General features: G+C 35.1%; 1 protein-coding gene and 1 long non-coding RNA gene across 7 annotated transcripts; one reads left to right on the forward strand and one right to left on the reverse strand.

The window, feature by feature from the left end:
• Positions 1-2,890: 2,890 nt before the first annotated feature.
• Positions 2,891-10,695, reverse strand: LOC113714544 (70 kDa peptidyl-prolyl isomerase-like). Of its 6 annotated transcripts, XM_027238438.2 has the most exons (14): positions 10,218-10,694; positions 10,010-10,096; positions 9,287-9,544; positions 9,044-9,124; positions 8,872-8,952; positions 8,304-8,498; positions 7,166-7,255; positions 6,606-6,781; positions 4,960-5,082; positions 4,718-4,864; positions 4,223-4,350; positions 3,916-4,036; positions 3,364-3,441; positions 2,891-3,274 (listed from the first exon to the last, which is right to left on the reverse strand). In XM_027238438.2, exons 1-14 carry the CDS (start codon positions 10,417-10,419, stop codon positions 3,260-3,262), a joined length of 1,782 nt encoding a protein of 593 aa, XP_027094239.1. In that variant the 5' UTR covers positions 10,420-10,694; the 3' UTR covers positions 2,891-3,259. The 6 variants fall into 6 exon arrangements, 5 of the variants coding, with proteins under 5 accessions (XP_027094239.1, XP_027094238.1, XP_071925162.1 ...); XM_027238437.2 differs by having other exon boundaries at positions 2,891-3,441; XM_072069061.1 differs by having other exon boundaries at positions 2,891-3,441; positions 10,183-10,240.
• Positions 10,696-13,956: 3,261 nt separating this feature from the next.
• On the forward strand, positions 13,957-18,385 carry LOC140016228 (uncharacterized). Its single transcript, XR_011822569.1, has 2 exons — positions 13,957-15,986; positions 16,422-18,385. It is a non-coding gene; the product is annotated as an uncharacterized lncRNA (long non-coding RNA).
• The last annotated feature ends 1,611 nt before the right edge of the window (positions 18,386-19,996 follow it).

A 19,996-nucleotide genomic window follows, 5' to 3' on the forward strand; every position in this document is an offset into this window, starting at 1 on the left:
TCTCTGATGTCTTTGTGTTCCCACAGACGGCGCCAATTGAAGAGGTCGTTTTTGTCCTGCTGGAGTGAGTCACCCGAGCTGGAGAAGGCCTCTTATCCTGGGTGGTTATCTCAGACGAGGTAACCTGCTTAAATTGTAGGAGGGACTAGAGTCCCCGGTGTAACTCCGAATCTTAAGTCAGTTCGGGAATGAAAGAGTAATGAGTAGAGAAGACTAATACGCCTTTACCAGAATTTTGGTCGTCCCCTTTCTCAGTGGAGGCGTTGAGTATTTATAGGGGTCAGATAGGAGAGAGGGACTGCTTGCACAGGTCCCCAGAGATCCGGCAGTGTCAGTATATCAAGGTGAGTTAATGGACTCTGCGGAAAGGTGCGCCGGAACAGTTGTGTCAGGCGGCGCATGTCAGAGCAGCTTTAACAGAAGTGTCAGCGGTGTCAGACGTGTCAGAGGTCGACTCCGGTTGCCAGGTCATTATACTTGACCTCGGCTGGCTGAGTGAAAGCCTTGGCCGAGGCAATAATTAGGCCGAAGTCAAGGCTCGATGGTGGGAGGCCGAAGCAGTCGGAACAGCTCTAACCGAGCTGGAAATACCCACCTCAGTCAGCCAAAGGCCACCAAGCTTTCACGTTGTTGAAATTTTTTTTGCTTCTTTTGGCCGCGGGGGAGGGGGCATGTTTGTGGGCGAGCGGGGGGGCTGGTGGGAATTACAGGGGCCGGGGGAGCTCGGCTAAGGATTTACCATCCGGATGACAAAGACGATAAAGTATCGATAAGTCTAAGACCACACATTCGCCAGAAACTACAAGAAGCGGTAGAAACTAGCCGACACAATTGATTCATATACGATGCGAACGTGGCATTTACACACCCGGGTGCTGTGTCAGGGACCCACATGACCAAAAATAGTGGAGTAATAAAAGACAGCTATTTGGGGTTGGTAAACTTCATTTGGTCCTTTGAAGTTTGAACTCCAAAACTTTAATTCGGTCAGTCAAATTGGAAAAGTTCAATTTGGTCCTTTGACATACTCTAGTACTATTTAGATTGCTTAATAGGAATTTGGATATGTAATACATTAATTATTAAAATATATTTTAAATATTAGAATAATTAGTAGTTTACAAATGTAAATACTTCCTAAATAATTTTAACTGCTAGATAGATTTGAAAAGATTTCAAATCATTTGTCAAATCCCTTAATTCAAACAAGTATCAATTTGGTCCCTAACATAAAATCTCAATTTGAAGCATGGAACTAAATAATTCAGGTTAGTCTCATAAAAGTGAGAAATTTTTTCAATTTGGTCTTTTAAATCTATTATGTTAAAAAATATGGGTAAATATGTCTTGTACTGACTATATATACAAACTATTGGGTCTAGATACATATCGTGCATATTAAATGTGAAACTCAAATTCAAGTTATGATGCTCTAATATATTTTGCCAGTGTAGCAATTCATCTGAAAAATATTATATCATTAAATTATAGACAAATGTTATGTTTGTCATCTTATGAAACATGTGCTCGCCTTAGTGATTTACATAATAAAAATGTATTAGTTTACTCATAGAGAATCAAATTATGACACTACATTATTTAACTAATTCGAAATTCCGAAATATTTTGAGATAAAATCAGAAGAAAGAGTCAAAAGAGCACAATTTTCTCGTCGAAAAATAAAGGTCGGTTTGCTTATTTTTCTTACTGAAAAATAAGGACTAAAAGTAAAATTTATTGTTTAAAATTAATAGGCATACAACCTCCCATTGATTAACATCTATCTAAAAATTTTGTCATATAAACAAAAGAGTAAATTATGTCATTTATAATTCTATTTGAAACAAAAAATGGAAATAAAGTGTTACTTAAAAACATTAATGAACTAACTAAGAATATATGGTTAATTTACCAGTCGGGATGTCCGTACTAGTTGAGTACTAATTTTATTAAATTCAGTATTATTTAGTTTTTTTTACAATCAAATAAATTTAAAAAAGTTAAAAGTCTGTCGTGTTTGGTTAAATCGATTGATCAATAAATCGAAAACTTATTTAGTTCATTTATCGATCTTGATGTAAAAATATTGAGTTGAAGCCAATTAGTGGTTGAATTTTATATTTCTCATCTCGTGGTCATGCTTGTATTAGAAACCTCTAAAACATATTAAAAATCCTTTCCTTACTTTGTTATATTTTTCTTTTTTATTATTGTTTCCTTTTGTTCTTCACAAAACTCCCTCATCTTGGCCAATTTAGTTTAGGTGCTGAATTACTTTAATTTTTCTTTGCCTTTGCCTCCAATTTTTACAAGTTTGTGCTCTCACTCATATAAACAAAATACTCCGTGAGAATTTTTATAATATTCCAATTCATTTTTTTAACAATTTTTTAGTATAAATAGGACGGATCGAATCCAAAACCTTTCACTTACACTCTCTTCTCCAAACCAATTATCTATATATATATATATATATATGTTGAACTAATTGATAGACCAACTGGGGTTGGGCCAAGTGGTAAGCAGCTTGGTTCCGCTTAAGCAGGTCTCGGGCTCGAAACCTGACGTATGCAGCTATCCTTGTTGGGAGACTCACCCACCACAGCCAGGTGTGCGACCGGGCAAAGCTCTGGATACCGTGGCAGGCAACAAAAAAAAAAAGAACTAATTGATAGACTCGTACACTTAAGTAACTAAAGTAGATATGATTTTTAAATGCTGCTAAAATTTGATTTTTAAGAGATGGATAAAGGAAAAAAGGAAATAAGTTGCGTGGAGACAAAATGAAAATTTAGTGGAGAGAAAATGCATTGGAAAAAAAAAAAAGTAAAGCGGGTAGAAATAAAATGGATGTGCAACAAAAAAGAAAAAGAAATGGAAGAATGAAAAATGAGTCAAGAGTACAGAATATTTACTATAGATCAAGAAGAGTATTTGATCAAAAAACTTGAAACGGGGCCAAAGTGCCTAATTGAAAAATTATCACAGGCAAAGTGCAACTCCATCATAGGGTTCACTATAATATAATTAACCTACCTGTGCATTACCACACCTGAAATGCCACATTGCTCTGTACATTGTGCTTGAATAACATGACACATTTAGGCGTGATTTGATTTTCTTAAATTGCTTCCACCTGCCTTTCGAAATTTTTAGGAAGAAACTATTTTGGCTTAGAAAAGCCGCCGCGTAGGGCCTATAATGTGAGCTCATGAACTTGCAAGCAAGGAATAGAAGTTAATATCCGTCAGATCTTCACCTAGCTGTACATCCTCTGTGGTTTAACAAAGAAAGTTTGCATGAGTATACAATTCAAGAAGAAGAATCAACCGCCACTCCCTCATCAGGAGGCTGTGAACTCACAGCAGTCTTTTCCAATTCCATTGCTATGACCTCCTCCAATGGCTTATTGTTGTTCTCCACATTGTCAATTTTCAATCGCTGAAAACCAAGAAAAATAAAACATTTAGCCTGTAGCAAACTGCAACCAAAAAAAAGAGTCCCCCTAAGCTTGTATAATCTTTTATTTTCTGGAGGCCTTCCACTTCTCGAGTTTTCAGCCTCTTTACCTTCAAACCAAACAATAATTATCTTTTGCGCATTTTTAGGATTAACATGACTATCAATTTAGCCATCACACTATGCTATTTTATTTCTGTGTACATTTTTTTTTTCTGTGGGGGGTATAACTTGACACCTGTAAAATGAAATTCATTCCGTATAGGTTTCTTTCATTTTGTCCTTTCATTCTCATCCCTCTCACACCAGCCCCCTTTGTCTGGGTCCTGCAATTATCTACTTCTTCCTCCCTCTTTCTTGTCTAGGTAATAGCAAATTGAAGAGGATTAAAACACGAGGTCACCTGCATCCTGTGCAAGTAATAAGTTGAACTAGAGGCAGGCAGCAAGAACAAACCTTTGTTGCTGTAGATCCATCCTTTGTCATGCGGGAAAACATGGTTGTATAGATTTGTGCGTCACTCTTGTTGCTCTCAGCTCGCAGTTGTTTCAAACTCTTCTGTAGCAGCTTCACTTCCCTGAGAATAAAAGTATTACCGAAAAAGGAGTAAAAGTTAATCAGAAAATTGCAGAATAAATATTTGAATCGATGAACTCATCAAACCAGGTTCATTAGTAAAACAGATGACACAGAAATTAAGTTACACAAGGTAACAATCCAAAAATGGACAGGTTTTCTAGGCAACAGGCAAAAACAGGTATACCTGTTCTGAGGTTCAGTTTCCAGTGCTTTCTTGATGTCCAATTCAGCCAAGTGTAAATCAGCGGTTTCCATATAAGCTTGAGCTCGCCTGTATAAAGCTTTCACATTGGAGGACTCAACATCAAGGACCTAATTAATTACCAATAATAGTTTAATATTTTGTATGCACACCCTTTAACAAACTAATGTTTTGTTCTATTGCCAAAAAAAAAAATTAACTATACCGTAGAAGGCAGATATATGCATTTATCTGCACATATTCTCAATAAGAAAAGGAACCATGAGAACTCATACATAATACCCAAATCATTTCATCCATAGTTTCCACAAAATTTAACTGCTGGATGAGTTAAAGGATTAGAGCTATTTGTTCCTATCTTGATTAACACCCATAAAATGCTGTTTCATTGTTCATACGCAGGAACTTGGCAGGAGATATGAAAAAGAAAATAATGACATAAAAGAAAACAGGTGCCTTTTGCCTCATTTACTTCACCTTTGAGCATAAATTTACAGCTCTGTGGAAGTCAAGTAGTTTGAGACAACAAGCAGCAGTATTCAACCAACATGAGACTCTTAATGACTCGACCAGCTTTAGATCATCATCACCAAATGGTATATCTCCACTGACAAAGTCCAAAGCCTGGAAGTGAAAAACAAAGCATGTGATTTGAAGTTTCACAAAGAAAGGCCAAGTAACATTCACATTCCTGAAAGAGAAATCATTCACCAAGACACCTTATCATATTTCTTTCCAGCTCTACGGTACTTTCCATTTTTAAAGAGTAAATTGCCTTCATCTTTTTTCCTCTTACAGGCCTCTATCTTCTCCTGATCATTCATTTCCCATGGCGCCTTCTCCTTTGTTCTCCAAAAATGAAGAGGAAGATACATGAATATGAGATTCATCATAAATCTTCAGGCAGAACAGAATGTCATTTAGAATTTAAAATGAACTTAAGAAATGCATTTCACGTCAAATGCTATCTACTGCAAAACATAAGCATGGTCCTCAAATAATAGTGTAGCTCTTAAAGCAAATTGGATTTCAATATAAAGTCACTACATCTAAATTTGGAACCAAAACCATAACAACAGCTTAGACTAATCCTATCCCACTACAGTACCATGCTTTTTAGGAAGACCTCAGTTAGAAAAATAAAGAAACGTAGAGGGAAAGGGGTGGTCTAAATACTGTTGAATGGTGGTAAGGTGCAAACGAACAAGGTTTTTTCAATTGCTCAATTTTTCAAGAAACTAGCCAGATCATTAAACCCGTCTGAAAAGGGCTACTCCAATGATGATCTACCAGCTGAGTTCCCAAAATATTTGTTTCTCCTCCTACATTCTTTCTCAGCCTTTTTACTTCAAGTATAACAGGGATTTCAAAAGTTCTTTTTTTTGGGCATATTGAAACAACTTTTATTGAAGATGAGCAAAACAGCTTACACATAAGGGGATAAAAACTCTATGTACATAAGGCCAGACTATTCTGTACACTATTTACAAAAAGAAGAAAAATGCACACACAAACTTAGCAAAGCAAGTCCAAGGGGAGGATTTCAAAAGTTAAAAGAACATGAGAGGACAGGACCAGGCAGTAGAGATCAGGCTTTTGATGACTTTGCAGAACACTTTCAGTCAAGTAGGAAATGTTGTTTGATGACATGAAGCTCATTAATCTTGACAAGTGTCAGTCATAAATGGTTATCCTATATAAAAGAGAATTAACTAAAAAAAAATTGTGAACCATAATGAGTCAAATGTTTGGTTAAGTCCACAACATTTGGTGCTTGCCTAGGAAGAAAAGAAAAAGAACGAAAAAATTGGTGTTTATCTTCTATAAAATTCCAATTACTAGGATGTAGAGAACCATGGCCAGGAACACATTCAATAGCTGCATATAAGATAGGACCTCTTTTAGATGTCATTTTAAAGTTTAATTACATGCTTCTTTCAGCAATGAAGACACACAGTGGGCTTCCCTGAATTATGCCAAAGTGACAGCTTTAATGAGATCATAAAAATGTTTATTTCTGGTTCAGAAGGAAAAATAAACTAACAGGATGTGCAGACAGAAAAGGACATTTAAACACTAGAAAAGCAAGAAAACAAAAAGCCAGTAATATGTTAATTTAGACCACGATGAAAATCTTATCAGTCACATTAAAACCACTACCAAATGCAATCAGTTTAAGCTCTGTTACTTAATCTGAAAGCTACAGCAAAACTATGGCTTTTTGGGCAAACTGAATAAGAAGAGCAAGTCCCTAATTCCTTTCCAGAACATGACCAGACAACATTAAAATGGCAATAATTAGTAATGTACTTCTGAATTGATAACATCTTCAGAGATCACTGACTTCCAGTATGTGAAATATTACCTTTATGAAATCTAATATTTCAACTTCATAGAGTATGGTAGAGATTGGAGGAATTATTGCAAGATCCTGCTTCACTTCAGCATTTCCAAATCCATATTCAGGTTTTATTGTCAGCAGCCCATGTTCACCCTTCTTCATTGTCATCACTGCTCGATCTAACCCAGCAATCACTTGTTCTGTGAAAATGTAGAAATAGGCCATTGAAGTCTTGTCTTGTTCTTACTGATGAATAGGACACTTGACTAATAAAGCTTGCATTTACTCTTTCAGAACCAAAAACCAATTTATCCATATGTGGCACATATTATGGCCACTTTAGATGCTAAACAAAGAATTTGCTCAAACAACATACAAACTCTAAAGGATCCGGCTTAAATACAAGAGCACTTCCATCGTGATTGATCCAACACTATAGCTACTGGGATAAAAAGGAAAATCTAAGACATATCTGTGGCCCATATTCATCATGACTTCTATCCAGGTCCACATGAATGTTTAGTCAGAATCATAAAATACATAACCAAGGTGCAAGATCGAGGGGATAATACCAACCCACTTACCTTCATCTGTAACAAACTCCATTGCATCCGTTCCATCAAGACCTCTTTTGTCAAACACAGTACCATCCTCCAGCATAGCAGTATACCTAACTGCATAGTTATGGGAATACATAAAACAATTTAAGATATCTAATAGAAGAAAACTATTAGCTGCTTAACGCAATAATTTACTTATTTACTACAGTACTCAAAAAAATCAGAAGAATCAGACACGACTGTCATCTTAACAGACACCACAACAATATTACTATCCATAGTCAAAAATTCAAGAATAAAGAATTCTGAAGTCACAATAAGATGAAAGAGTGAATGGAATGAAGCAAAAGAAAGAAAATGGAAAATCACTACTCAAATCATCCATTCACCAAAAGGATAGTCAAGCAAACAATATATTTGACAAGGAATAAAACAAAGCAATGAAGCGTGAATTTTCAAGAACCACCTTGAGATGAGTTCAGAGTCAAATCAGAAATTAAACAGTATAGTATCCTTTGGCTAGATTGGTTCGCAGATATGAAGATTGGCATTTATTTGAGACAGATTGAGTTTATACTGGATCATATCAAATTCGAGAAGTGAAAAACATTCAACCAACTTTGGTACCCCTGACAATTCTCACTAACACAGCTCAAAGCTCAGCGCATTTTGATACAGAAGCAATTCTCTCTTTAGAGAAGACAAACCACTTTCAAAGCATAGTGTAGAGATACATTATACATAATAGCAAGCTGACCCTTTGTACCAAAAAAGAACTTTCTTGATGATTTAGTGATTTCCAAACTAGTTAGTTCAGGTAAGTATCCAGCTGATCAATCTTAGTCACCAGTTACTATATCAACACATAAGAACATTTACATAATTTAGCATCAGTAATTTGCTAGTCTTTCTAGAAAAGTCATCTCTAGATAGTTCTTAGAACCAATGCTCAACCAAAATCTCAATATGAACCACCATCCTCTGTTCTAGGTGCTTAATTCATACCTCAACATCAAAATGGCATTCCACAATGAGTGCAGCTTTTAAGTTCCATAATTTAGCCAAATGTCTAAGCCTCAGCTCTCAATAACCTAATTCTTGCTGCATAGCATTAACTGTCTCATTGTATAAAGGGAAAAGGCAACATGGACAATCCACTTACCAGTAACAGAAGCACCTTCATCTGCAGTGACAAAACCTTCCCCCTCTTTCAAGATTTTCTTCAGAACTTTCGAATCACCAGTGACATCCACTACAGGCTTGAAGGACACCAACTCCAAATCAATCCTCAGAACAGAACTCTGAGGGAAGGAACGAAAGCTAGTATTGGAATCCTTTTTATCATCTCCGAAGGCATCTACAACAATGTTAAGTAAAAGCCAGATTACAAATTCCAATACCACTTCTTCATTAATCCACAGAAGGAAGATCTTCCACAAATTTCCTTGCTATAATAGAAACTCAATGATGATAAGTAGTGCTTAAAGCACAAAAATTCAAGAGAGTTTCCTTGTTTTCTATACTGATGATATGTTAGCCAATAAGATGTATAAAGTTTATCTTTGCCAGTAACTCATTAAATTAATCATTCTAAAAATATGAGAAAGAAACAACTCAGTGATTCCTTGAATTCGAAAAAAAAAAAAATGGAAATCTGCAATCATAGTGCCAAGTAATGCACCAAACAAACAAGAAAGTCAAGTAGCGGAAAAGATTGGGGGAAGACCTACAGTGAGGCTGAACAACTAAATTTACTTTCTCCCGCTTCTTCATGGTTTTGACTGCTTTTGGTAATGCAGGACAAAGGTGACCTGAAAGAAGCAACTATATTATGTTTCCAAGACATGCTGCTTTGGTGGGAAAAAAACTATTAATAAATGTCCATAAGTGTCTTAAAATTACCCTCTTTAACATAGAACTCCAGTCCGTCTTCAGGAGTTTTTGCAACAATGGCACCATCATCTATTGTTGCAGTATACTTTACTGCAAGAAAAATTAGCATATTACACCATTTCTCCACAAAGAGAACAGAATGCAGTGGGCAGCTCATGGATGATACAAAGATCAGTGCAGACAGAAAAGAAACTGACTGCAAGATGAGCTTGCTATCACGAGATAACATTTCTAAATATACATATTTTTTACCTCGAACTTCATCCAATTCTCCAGGAGGTCCCATCATTTCCCCCTTCTCAATTATTTTTTTAATAATTCCTCCATCCTTGCAAACATCGACCACGGTGATCCACGAGATGAGTTCTACTTCAAACTGAACAGAAGAATTTGGTGGAACACCATCCATGCCCTCCACTCCATATGCCAACTCTGAAGGCATTCTGAACAATGCTGCTTCTCCTTTCGTCATCGTGATAATCCCATGATTTAGTCCCGAAATCACTTGGCCTAATTAACCCAAAAATGCATTAGAACAACCTTCAAAACCAGGAAACTGAATAAGCATATATAGAAGCAAAACTTTACAAGGACTGAAAGTGAAACAAGCTACTCAAGCTCGTTCCAAGTAGAGCTGATTCAATATGGGTTGTTTGTCAATTAATCAAACCAAGCCCATTAAGATTCAGCGTTAAGTACAATTTTTCCCCACACAAATCACTCAAGCTAATCGAGGCTCAAGCTATGGTTTGGATAAAAGCTTGTATGAGCTCGTCTCAAATAATAATCAAACCAAATGAAAAGCAATCTTAAACTTGTTAAGACAATCGAACTAAGCTCAAACACTGTGTTGTTCTACCACATTAGGCTCGCTTATACCCTTCTATTTACAACTCATTAAGGAATTAAACTGCAAAGCAAAAAATGCAAATCCAATATTAGAAGCAATAAACAACATAAACACCCAAAAATTACCTTGTCCAAGATTAAAAATTAAAGGTTTGTCTCTGTCCCTCGTTGATACAAACTCCGCGCCATCAGCAAGCTTACCCACGTAATGAACTACAATCACCCAAATATATATAGTTTAAGCAAATTACAAACAATTAATTCACGAAAATGAAGATGACGATTGACGAGAACGTTACATTTCACGAAAAAGGTAAATTTGGATAAGTAATACCAGTGACTTCATCCCCAAATTCAGGGGTCTCCCAACCAATGCCCCGTTTTAGGAGCTTCTTTGTAAGACCTAAGGAATTGATTTCTCTCTCCTCGCCGACTTGGAGAGGTGGCGCCGACTCGATGACCTCGCCTGGTTCTTCGTCTAGCTCGTCGTCTTCGCCTACGAAATCTGCCGCGTTAAGTTTCGAAAATTCGACCATTTTTTTATATGCTTATTTAATTACGGTTTTTTTTTCTTGCAATTAGCGGGAATTAATCCATTATTTCTTTCGTTTCTGTTTATCTTCCTTTCTGACATGAATGATCAGAGAGGAACCAAGGAGGTGGAGCTAGTGGAGCCTGTGGAAAGCGGAGGGTGGAAGACGTAGTTTCCAGAAACTTCCAAGGGTACTTTTGGATTTTAAGTCTCGCGCGGTTTTTTTTTTATCTTGAAAGAATTTCCCCAAGAGATAAGATCGTATTGGGAGGAATATCGGGGAAGTGAAGGAAAAAGCATTTTTATAGTATTTGCTGCTGAGCTCAAAAATTGATTATAAAATGAAAGATTTGGAAAGAAATTAAAATTTTGATGATTTGTTGGATAGTAGATTATAAAATTCAATTTTCTTCTTCGAAGCCTATTCCATTTTTTGCAGTCCACTACAATGGATAAGACAGGTGGTTGGGCAAGAAGAATGTTCGTGGATGTCAATTTGGCACAAGGGTCCAAAATCTTCATCCATCTATGCTCACAGACAATTTCAAAATTTAAGACAATGTCAAATTTGATTTGAAAACTAATGCTACTATAAATTCTAATTGTCTTTTGTTGCCGGAGGACAAAAAACTGCATATTCTACTGGTCTTGTTTGGATTACAATTTTCTGAAATTTTTATAAAAAAAATATACTGTAATAATTTAATATATGTGAGGTAAATAAGTGATTGAAAAATATGTTTACGAAAAACGTAGAAATTTTTTGATGGAAAATGGATTTTCAAACAAGACCGTTCAATTGCTTACTTTTCCCCTAAATTAGTTATTGTACCACTAATAATGGAGAAATTTCATGAATAGCATAATATGAGGATTAACTATTTACTAGTTCTTGAATAAATTAGTGTTCTTGGAGTTGCCTCTTGTATTTTAATTTAATCAACGTTCTTTAGGTAGAGTTTTACAATTTTAAACCAGGTTGGATTGCATCGTGTTTTGAAGTTTTAAAACTTTCTAGTCAAGAGTGCAAAAAGACACAACAAAATAATGTAAAATGTTCATTACCTATGCCTTGGGTAATTTTGACATTTAAATTATTAGAAACTTTACATTATGGTATTATATATCGTGTTCAACACAATGAGGTTGGAATGACCGAAACTTTTTTTTTTTTTAATACAATCATTGGTCTGTATAGTTTTTGATCTAGTGTAGTAGTCGATTACGTAAGTGTAAGCCCTTGAATGGTAATTCCTGTACCACTCCTTCTCCTTTCTGTGTCCTTATCCTGTCATCCCTCTCTCTCTGTGTCTCAACTGTCGTGAGTCACATCTATTTTACCGAGTATTTAATGCCACAATTAATTAAGAAAAACCTTCAAAGGCCAAGGCACCACTACGCAGCCAACACGAGTTGGGTGAATTAGTGAATACGATTACTTTCTCGTATAGGTGGCAAACCAACCCACTTAACTAAAGTTACTCATACCCGTTCATGAATAGATTGATATGGGTATTTCAAATTTTTGTATATGAATATAAATGGGTTACTCAATAATACCCAATATGAATATAAATGGATATTATTGGGTAACCCATCAAATCCAATTAACCCATTTAGAATTTTCTTCCCCCACCCATTTTTTTTTTCAGATTTTTCATTTTGTCATGATGTTAACTACTTATGTTTCATTATTATTATTATTTGTTGGTTTTATCTTATTATTTTATTTTATCTTAGTTTGTTAACTTGCTCATTTTTCAGCATTACCAATTTATGATAAGTTTTAGCCTCTTTTATTATCTTTCTAAAATGAAATTTTAAATTTATATATGAAAAATATGTTAGGGGCTCAAATTTTTGGATTAAGTTTTTATATTAACTTTTACAGTACTTAGTTCAAAATTTTATATTCTTATTATTCAATTATTAAATAATATGTAATTTTGTGACATAGAGTATAAATGGAAAAAAATTGGTAATTAGGCTTATTGAGTTTTATAAGTAAATATTTAAAACTAATGATTGGTACAAAGAGCAGTATAAATTGATAAGTTAGTTTGAAAAAATGAATTTAAATGAGTTTACAAAAATTTAAAATAAATGGGTTACTCAATTCATTTTTCGATTTACCCATTTATACCCATCTAATTAAATGAGTATAAATGGGTTGACTCACTTATACTCATTACCTATTTTACCCAATCCAAATCCGCCCAAGTCACCTATTTTGACACCTCTACTTTCTCGTAAACAATCGTATGTTCGAATTTCACTGTTAATGTAAGGGGAGATTTATAACTTCTCGAAAGCATATTCTGATCTATAGTGATGATTGAAGTCGAATTCATCCAAATCTTTAAAAAATAAAAATAAAAACTCCAAGTTAGGGAAAAAAGAGAGAGAATAAATTCGTGGTCTTTGCTGCTTTTACAAGATTAGAAATGCATCTATATACCATAATTAAGATGATTGGAAGGCCGTGAGGGCAAGTTGAGTGCAACTGTACAAGTATTATGTTGACAAATAATCCATTATAATAATCAGTGTCACTATCTCAACGTACCCCAGCCCCGTCATCTTTCTTATCTGTTAACAGAACCACGGAGCCTAAATGAAGCTAACCTTTCTTTTATGGGTACTGGACAATTATTCAGCTGCAAGTTGCATCTAAACTCTCTGGAAATATATAATTAGTTCTTTAACTACCTTGAACTAGAATTCGTCTCACATTTACGGAATCACCAGAAATGTCTACACACAACTAATTAGCATCTGTTGAGCATTTCAAAGAAGACGTTTTTGTCATTATTATGATTTATGAGACGGACGAAGAGTGGAAAATTGAGATCGACAATGAGATTTGCAGCTGATGAATTTTTTTATTCCTCGCTTCAACAGTTTCATGAAAAATGATTGATTGACGAGGACAGGTGGGTTAAATTGAAAAGAAAATATATTATCATAAGTTTTCAACATTATGACCGAGTTTATTATTTTTTAGATTTATTGTATCAGTCGAGATTTTCAGATCTATATATATATATATATATATATATATATATATATATGTGTGTGTTGTGTTTGATATTATAATGAAATTATCCTTTTCTTCGTATATAATAAAAAGTCTTCAATGTGGTTGTTGCGAATTTGATAGAGTAAACGTGGACAAGAAAATTACTCCAACTTTGATCATAATATTCAAGGGTAAGCGCCTGTGCATATTTTCCAGCAAATAAAATTGACGAGACATAAATTATTGTTTGTAGTTTGAATGTCAAATCAACGTATAGGAAGTTGACAAAAGACCTGCTCCGCTTACGTCTTGATTATTGAATTAGTTTATGACTTTCAAATGTTTCCCGTTGTAGTATTCATTTTTTTTTCAGCAAATATTACGGAAATACGCAAGAATTCCATTCAACATTATCATGCTATATGTGTACCCCACCCTGTTTTCATCTCTATCCATTTTCAGTTTTGGTGCATAATTTATCAATCTGCCTCTTTAATAAGTCTTCACGAGATATTGTTCATGTTTTATTTTCTATTTTTCCATGGTCATGATGTATAACGTTGATATTCAGATATGACTTCTATAATCTCGATGTAAATTACTGAATATTGAGCTGCAAATAAACGAGGAGCCAAACTGGAACAAGCTCAATATATGGCAGATAATCGTGGCCAAAACTTGGACAGAATTGATTTTTATAAATTTAATAGTTCAGATTGTACCGCATAATCTTATCAAGTGATGCGACACAATTTAGGTCATTAAATTTTTGAAGATCGAACCTACTCGAATGTAAGCAGATAAACATTGGTGAGATTATGAGACTAATATCAAGAAAACATATCAAACCGTTGATAAAAGAGTTTTGACTACGAAAGAATTAATCATGTTAGATGATGTAGTAATGTGTCAGCCCTTATCACATCAAAGCCATCCTTATCAGAGTTTGGTTTAACAACTTTGTATGCTGTAGATGCATATTTGTTATGAATGAAAGGTAATTTTCTTTTGCCTAAAGAAAAATCTTCAAAAACTGATCCATAACTATGCAATAAATGACTCACCCACTTCAAACTTTTAAAAAAGTACCACAAATGAAAAAAATTCAGGAACTGGAGACCAAGGGATTGGCACTAACTACTTTTGAGTTTTGAAACTAATATAGCTACCAAACTGCATACATGTCCTTTGTTTTTTCAACCGACCATACATGTTAAAGCAGAAAATAAATTAAAAAGAAAAAACAATTAACAATCTTCATCCATTAAGGATGAGAGAAACTTGGCAATTTAGAGATGAAGCCTTTCCTGTACAAACAACCAAGCCTGAAAGACATAGTATAAAAAAGGAGAGACAGAGAAAGAAAAACAAAAGGAGAATAAGAGAAATTGTATCAGATGAATCAAAATCCAAAACGAATGAAGAATGAAACTTTCCATCGCTCTCATTCGTACCACTTTCCTAGAGGAAAATGATCAGGATCAGAAGACAACACTCCTCCTATTAACAGCATGGCTTCTGCTTCTTGGATACACGTCTTTTGGCTTCATATTCGCGTTGTCTTCAGATGCAAAAACAGAAGGGTTTTCTTCATCAATCTTTCCCATGCCGACGCTGCAACTTCTTAGTGGCATACTTTTTGGTCCAGCAACCGAGTTTGACATTTGCTGCTTCATAATTAGTTGTTGCAGGTACAAGCAATTGATGTCAATATTATCGGATGAAGTCCTCGTTGAAGCAGCTCTAATCAGCTCTCTTAAATCATCATCATTTACATCAGTCGACGCTGATGAATTAGCACTATAACTCCTTGGCAAACTCGGCGCGTAGTTTGATGAGGGCATGCCCATGACAACGGTTCCGTGGCCGAAATTATCACTGCAACTTGTAATGCTTCTCACGTAAAAATCCCTTGCTTTTCCTAAAGCCCTGGCTGGATATGTGATGATCCTCAAGAATCTGTTCTGTTGTCTTGCTTTGCTCCTCATTTTTTCTGACGCACAATATGACACGCAGTTCACACACTATGAAAAAGAAATGGAGGATTTCTTTCTTCCTTTCCTCTTTTTTTTCCTCTAATGCAATACTTGGAAAATGATCAAGAAGAGATAGATTGCCTTCTTGCTAGATGATATTTGAGAAATGAGAAGAACTCAACCGCCTGCGCTCTTTTTTTTTTTTTTTTTTCTTATGAAAGAAAATTGTGGAAGAAGAGATCTAGAAAGCACTCAAAGTTTTAGAGAGTATGTGGGATTGGTCTTATGGTTTTAGACATAGCGTTTGGAAGGATAATTTGGAATTTGGGATAAAGAATATATAGCCAATGGAGGATAAGGGAGGAAGCTTAGAAATCTATGTATGCATTATAAGAGTTAGCGTAGAAAGTAGCAGCGAGGCTGTTATTGTAGTGTGGACGGTGGACTAATGAGTTGGCAACTTGACATTTCAGCTAATGAGGACACGACGACTTGGCATGGTTAACTAAAAGATCAACAAATGCGGGTGGACCTTTTCATAGCACGCCATTGGAGAAGACAATAATATGCATTGAGGTAAGAAGAAAATAAATAGACAATTAATCAATGGAACGATGGATCAAAGGACTGCGCTACTACAAGTCTAGGGCTGCCACCGTATATACTAATCATGCATCTAAGAAAGAAAAAAAGAAAAATCAGTAGAGTCAATTCTAGTCCACGTCTAAGTTATAATCCCAATTTTCTCAACTAAATGTGAATCGGGTAAATTACAGTCCCCGTTTTCTCAGTTAAATTCGAGGTGCTTAGCGTTAAAGAACATGGGTTTTGGATATGATTACGAAGAACAAGTGTTCCCGTCTCAAAATTTATTCGCATTGAGTAGAATAATATACAAGATCTTTATTAATTAGCTTAGTTGATCTTGACTAATTTTTTTTTTGGTGGTCATGTATCAATATCATCAGTTGTCATCAATTTGCTCAATTATCAGTTATTTTGAATTTGCAGGAAAAGGGATTTATTTGAGGTGAGCTAAACAATAATATTAATGAAGGTAGGCCAAATTTAAAAGTCAAGAAATACGAGGTGAGCTTTTTCAACATTTGACTTTTTGTGTCTCCATTTTTAATAGCGACTAATTGCTTTTGCTTTCTCTTGGAAGTTTGGAGAAATACTCAAACAAGTGGGTGGTATTTGATTAGGATTGCTGATTCAGCCACAGCATTACCTCATGGCTCAAATCAATTTCAGACAGCCAATGGTTTAATGAGGAGGCAATCAAAGTTTCTGCACTTTATCTGTGGTTTTGTTTGGCAGATGAAGGAAGCCTGTGTTGAATTCACATGTTATTAGTTTGCCAACCAGTGAAATCCGGACCACGGTATCCGCTAAAACATCCATATCCGTGGGAGCCACTGCCATACAACAGGCGATGAGTAGGTACAAGGCTTATCTCATTGCTACTATTTTTCGAAGTTTTTATAGAAAAATATTTATAATGAATTGATACAGATAAAATAGAAAAATACGTTTTGAAGAACGTTAAAAAAATTTTCTTAGAAAGTAGCAATCTAAAGATGGTGTCGTGGTGAAAAATCATGGATGCAAACATTTTTAACAAAATTGTAATTTATTAATGCAAAAAATGTATTGTGAAATAATAATAGTTGCAATTAGTAGTTTAAGAAAGAAATAAAAATGGTTCCTCTTTATTAGTTCAATGGGCGCCGCTGCCACCGGCGTAGACTAGATAAGTGCCACATGCATTATTTGGAAGAGCATTGGACGCTGGTCCCTTGACGTGTTACAAAAAGCATCTTGCATAAGCAAAATTAGAAACGAAACAAAAATATTGCGTCTACCAATTAGTAATATTTTAACCTTCTTCGTTATACATCCTTATACTATATAAGATTGAGTTTTGGTCAAAAAGGAGGTTGAATTTCAACCGCATAGGTGGGGGCTTTTTGGAAATGTAAAATATTGTGTATTAATTTAAAAACTTTAGGTACAAGTTAAGGAAGCATGTATTTGGGTATGTTTACTGAAATGACCCCATTTTAATACATTTAAAGTTGTCATTGATGAGCCATCTGGGTATTGATGGAATGTGTAATTAGTGTGTAACCGTTTTTGCATTATGTACAACCCATATATGCTTGTGTGTTGGTGTAATTACCGGAATATTCCTTAACTACCAATAATTCCACTTTTCAACCGTAAATAACCGTTTGAGATGTTGCTTTGTCTAAAACATTTGAATGGCAATCGGATTTAGGAAATGAACCAATGATTTCTCTATCAATGGCAGAAACTCATTTCTCTATCATTTATAATCTGCATTTATGAGTCACAAACGTTGGTCATTTTATCCCCTTTCAGTTTCAGGAGTTAAGTTTTCCCTTTTTGCCTTTGTCTACAACGATTTGCCTCATCGTTTTCTCTTCCATCCGAGCTCAACTCTGAAATTACCTATTATTTCGTCATTAATTACATCCAATTCAATTGCCGAACCGTTGGTATCTTAATGTCTAAACGGTTGATTATCAGTTTCTCCCTGTTCGCGTTTTAGGATTGAAATAATTCTATCTGGTTTCATACTAATCAGCTCATAATGCTCTTCAGTCCCAGCTACTCTTGGTGGTTCAACGTGAGGTTAGATTTCACCGCCCCCAATTTTTCAGTTTCTCCCTTAATTTTTCGGTGTGTTTTTAGTACCTACAATTAGTGATTTTTATCGCGTTGCCTAACCGCAAGATAGCATTTTTCGCGTAACCTAACCCCAATTGGTCTGGGTTGGTTATAATTTTATAAGTTTGGAGCAACAACAAGAAAGAGTTCTCGGTGGGGATTCTGGAATAAGGCTAGCTTTCTGTGTTGCTCTGCCTTTCTGCATTATCAACGACCTTCAATTTGACACAATTTTATTGTAATACTGTGTGAATTGATTGATTATATCGTTTATCTTTTCATACTCAGTTTTATTTATTCTCACAATGTACTATCATTTGTTCAACAAAAAAACCTCATTTCCCACAGGTACCAAACATCGCACGGGCACTCCTCCCTAGTATATATATATAATTACATCTATTATACTTCTAGATTATAATCTATAAACGTAGTCCAATTGAACTATGTAAAAGGTCTGAATATTAGACCTTCCAAGCCAAATAAGCGCATTATTGGATCCGTGATCTTTTTTTTTTTCAGAGAAGCGAAGCATTTAATTGCTCGTCTAGTTACAAGCGTTTCATGGTTCAAAGGAAAAAGGAAATTTTGTGATAAATTGGTGGCGGCGACTCGCGCAGGCCTTGCTCTTGTTTGTCTTAGATTTTGTAAAGATTTAGCTCCGTTTAGATTAGCTGTTTTTGAGATATTTTTAAAAAATTTACTGTAATAGTATATATGAAAAATTTTTATTATAAATAATTTTTAAAATATTTGATATATCATATGTATAAGATGTTTTTTAAGTTATTTTTATTTATGTATTATTATAACATTATTTTTGAAAAAAGGCCAATCCAAACAGACATATTAGAAGGTGATTATATAGAATAATTAAAAGTTTCTTTTTGGGTTATTATAAATTATAAATTTTTTTATTGAAAAATGTATCACCTAACGATAAAAGCAATTGAGAATATTTCAAAATTAATTATTTAAAATTATAATATATAATCAATTAAAATAATCGACCAAAAACAAACCGTGGACGACAAGATTGGCGCTATTACGACGAATCCGCTATAGTGGTAGTAAAATTGGACACATTTCATAGTGAGTGACGGTTCAATTTGACAAATGTATACGCTAGAAACTATCAGAATAGACAGCTCGAATCTGGCAGTGTCAAAGGGGATCTCCATCTCCAGGAGTGTCAGAAACATTATCATCTTTTTTGACATCGGAGAATGAAATAAATGTGAAAGAGACGTGAGAATTTTCAGTCCGATATACCTGAAGAGAGGAAAGCCTTCTCAAACTGAGAAGCCGAATTTCTTCTGCCATCTAGATTTATAAAAGTCGAATTTCTAACTTCTGTGAGAAAAGGTCAAGAGGAAAGCCTTCTCAAACTGAAAACAATTAAGAGATGGGCGCACTGTTCTAGAAGAGCCAAGCCAAGTTGCGAGATGAATGGATGATATCCAGTTTCAGTTTGCACTTGTTATAAAGTAAAAGTTTCACATAAGGAGGAGGGAATTTTTTCTGATTGCAAACAAAATGATGAATTTAGCCTCCAATAGGATCTTCCACTCTTGATAGTTACAAAATGATAAATTTAGCCCAAGAGGCCAGCTTCTGAGGCTGACTTTTGATATGTGCTTGGCAACTCCCAAGGTGCTGCCACCTTTGGGTGGCTTCGCCGAGCCCAATAACGTGGGCTTGTAACCGAGTGGGGCATTAAAGTGGCTGAATGGGGTGTTGAAATTAGGCTCAAACCATACCCAGGTCTTGGGCCGCTATCTCCTCACTCCCAAACCTCTAGCCCACTCGGACTAGATAAGCACCTGAAAATACCAAAAACCTTTGGGTGGCTTCCCCCTATGGGATTTTTCGTCGATTATACTTTCCCTCCT

Source organism: Coffea arabica, chromosome 10c (genome assembly GCF_036785885.1).
Source record: "Coffea arabica cultivar ET-39 chromosome 10c, Coffea Arabica ET-39 HiFi, whole genome shotgun sequence".
NCBI lineage: Eukaryota > Viridiplantae > Streptophyta > Magnoliopsida > Gentianales > Rubiaceae > Coffea > Coffea arabica.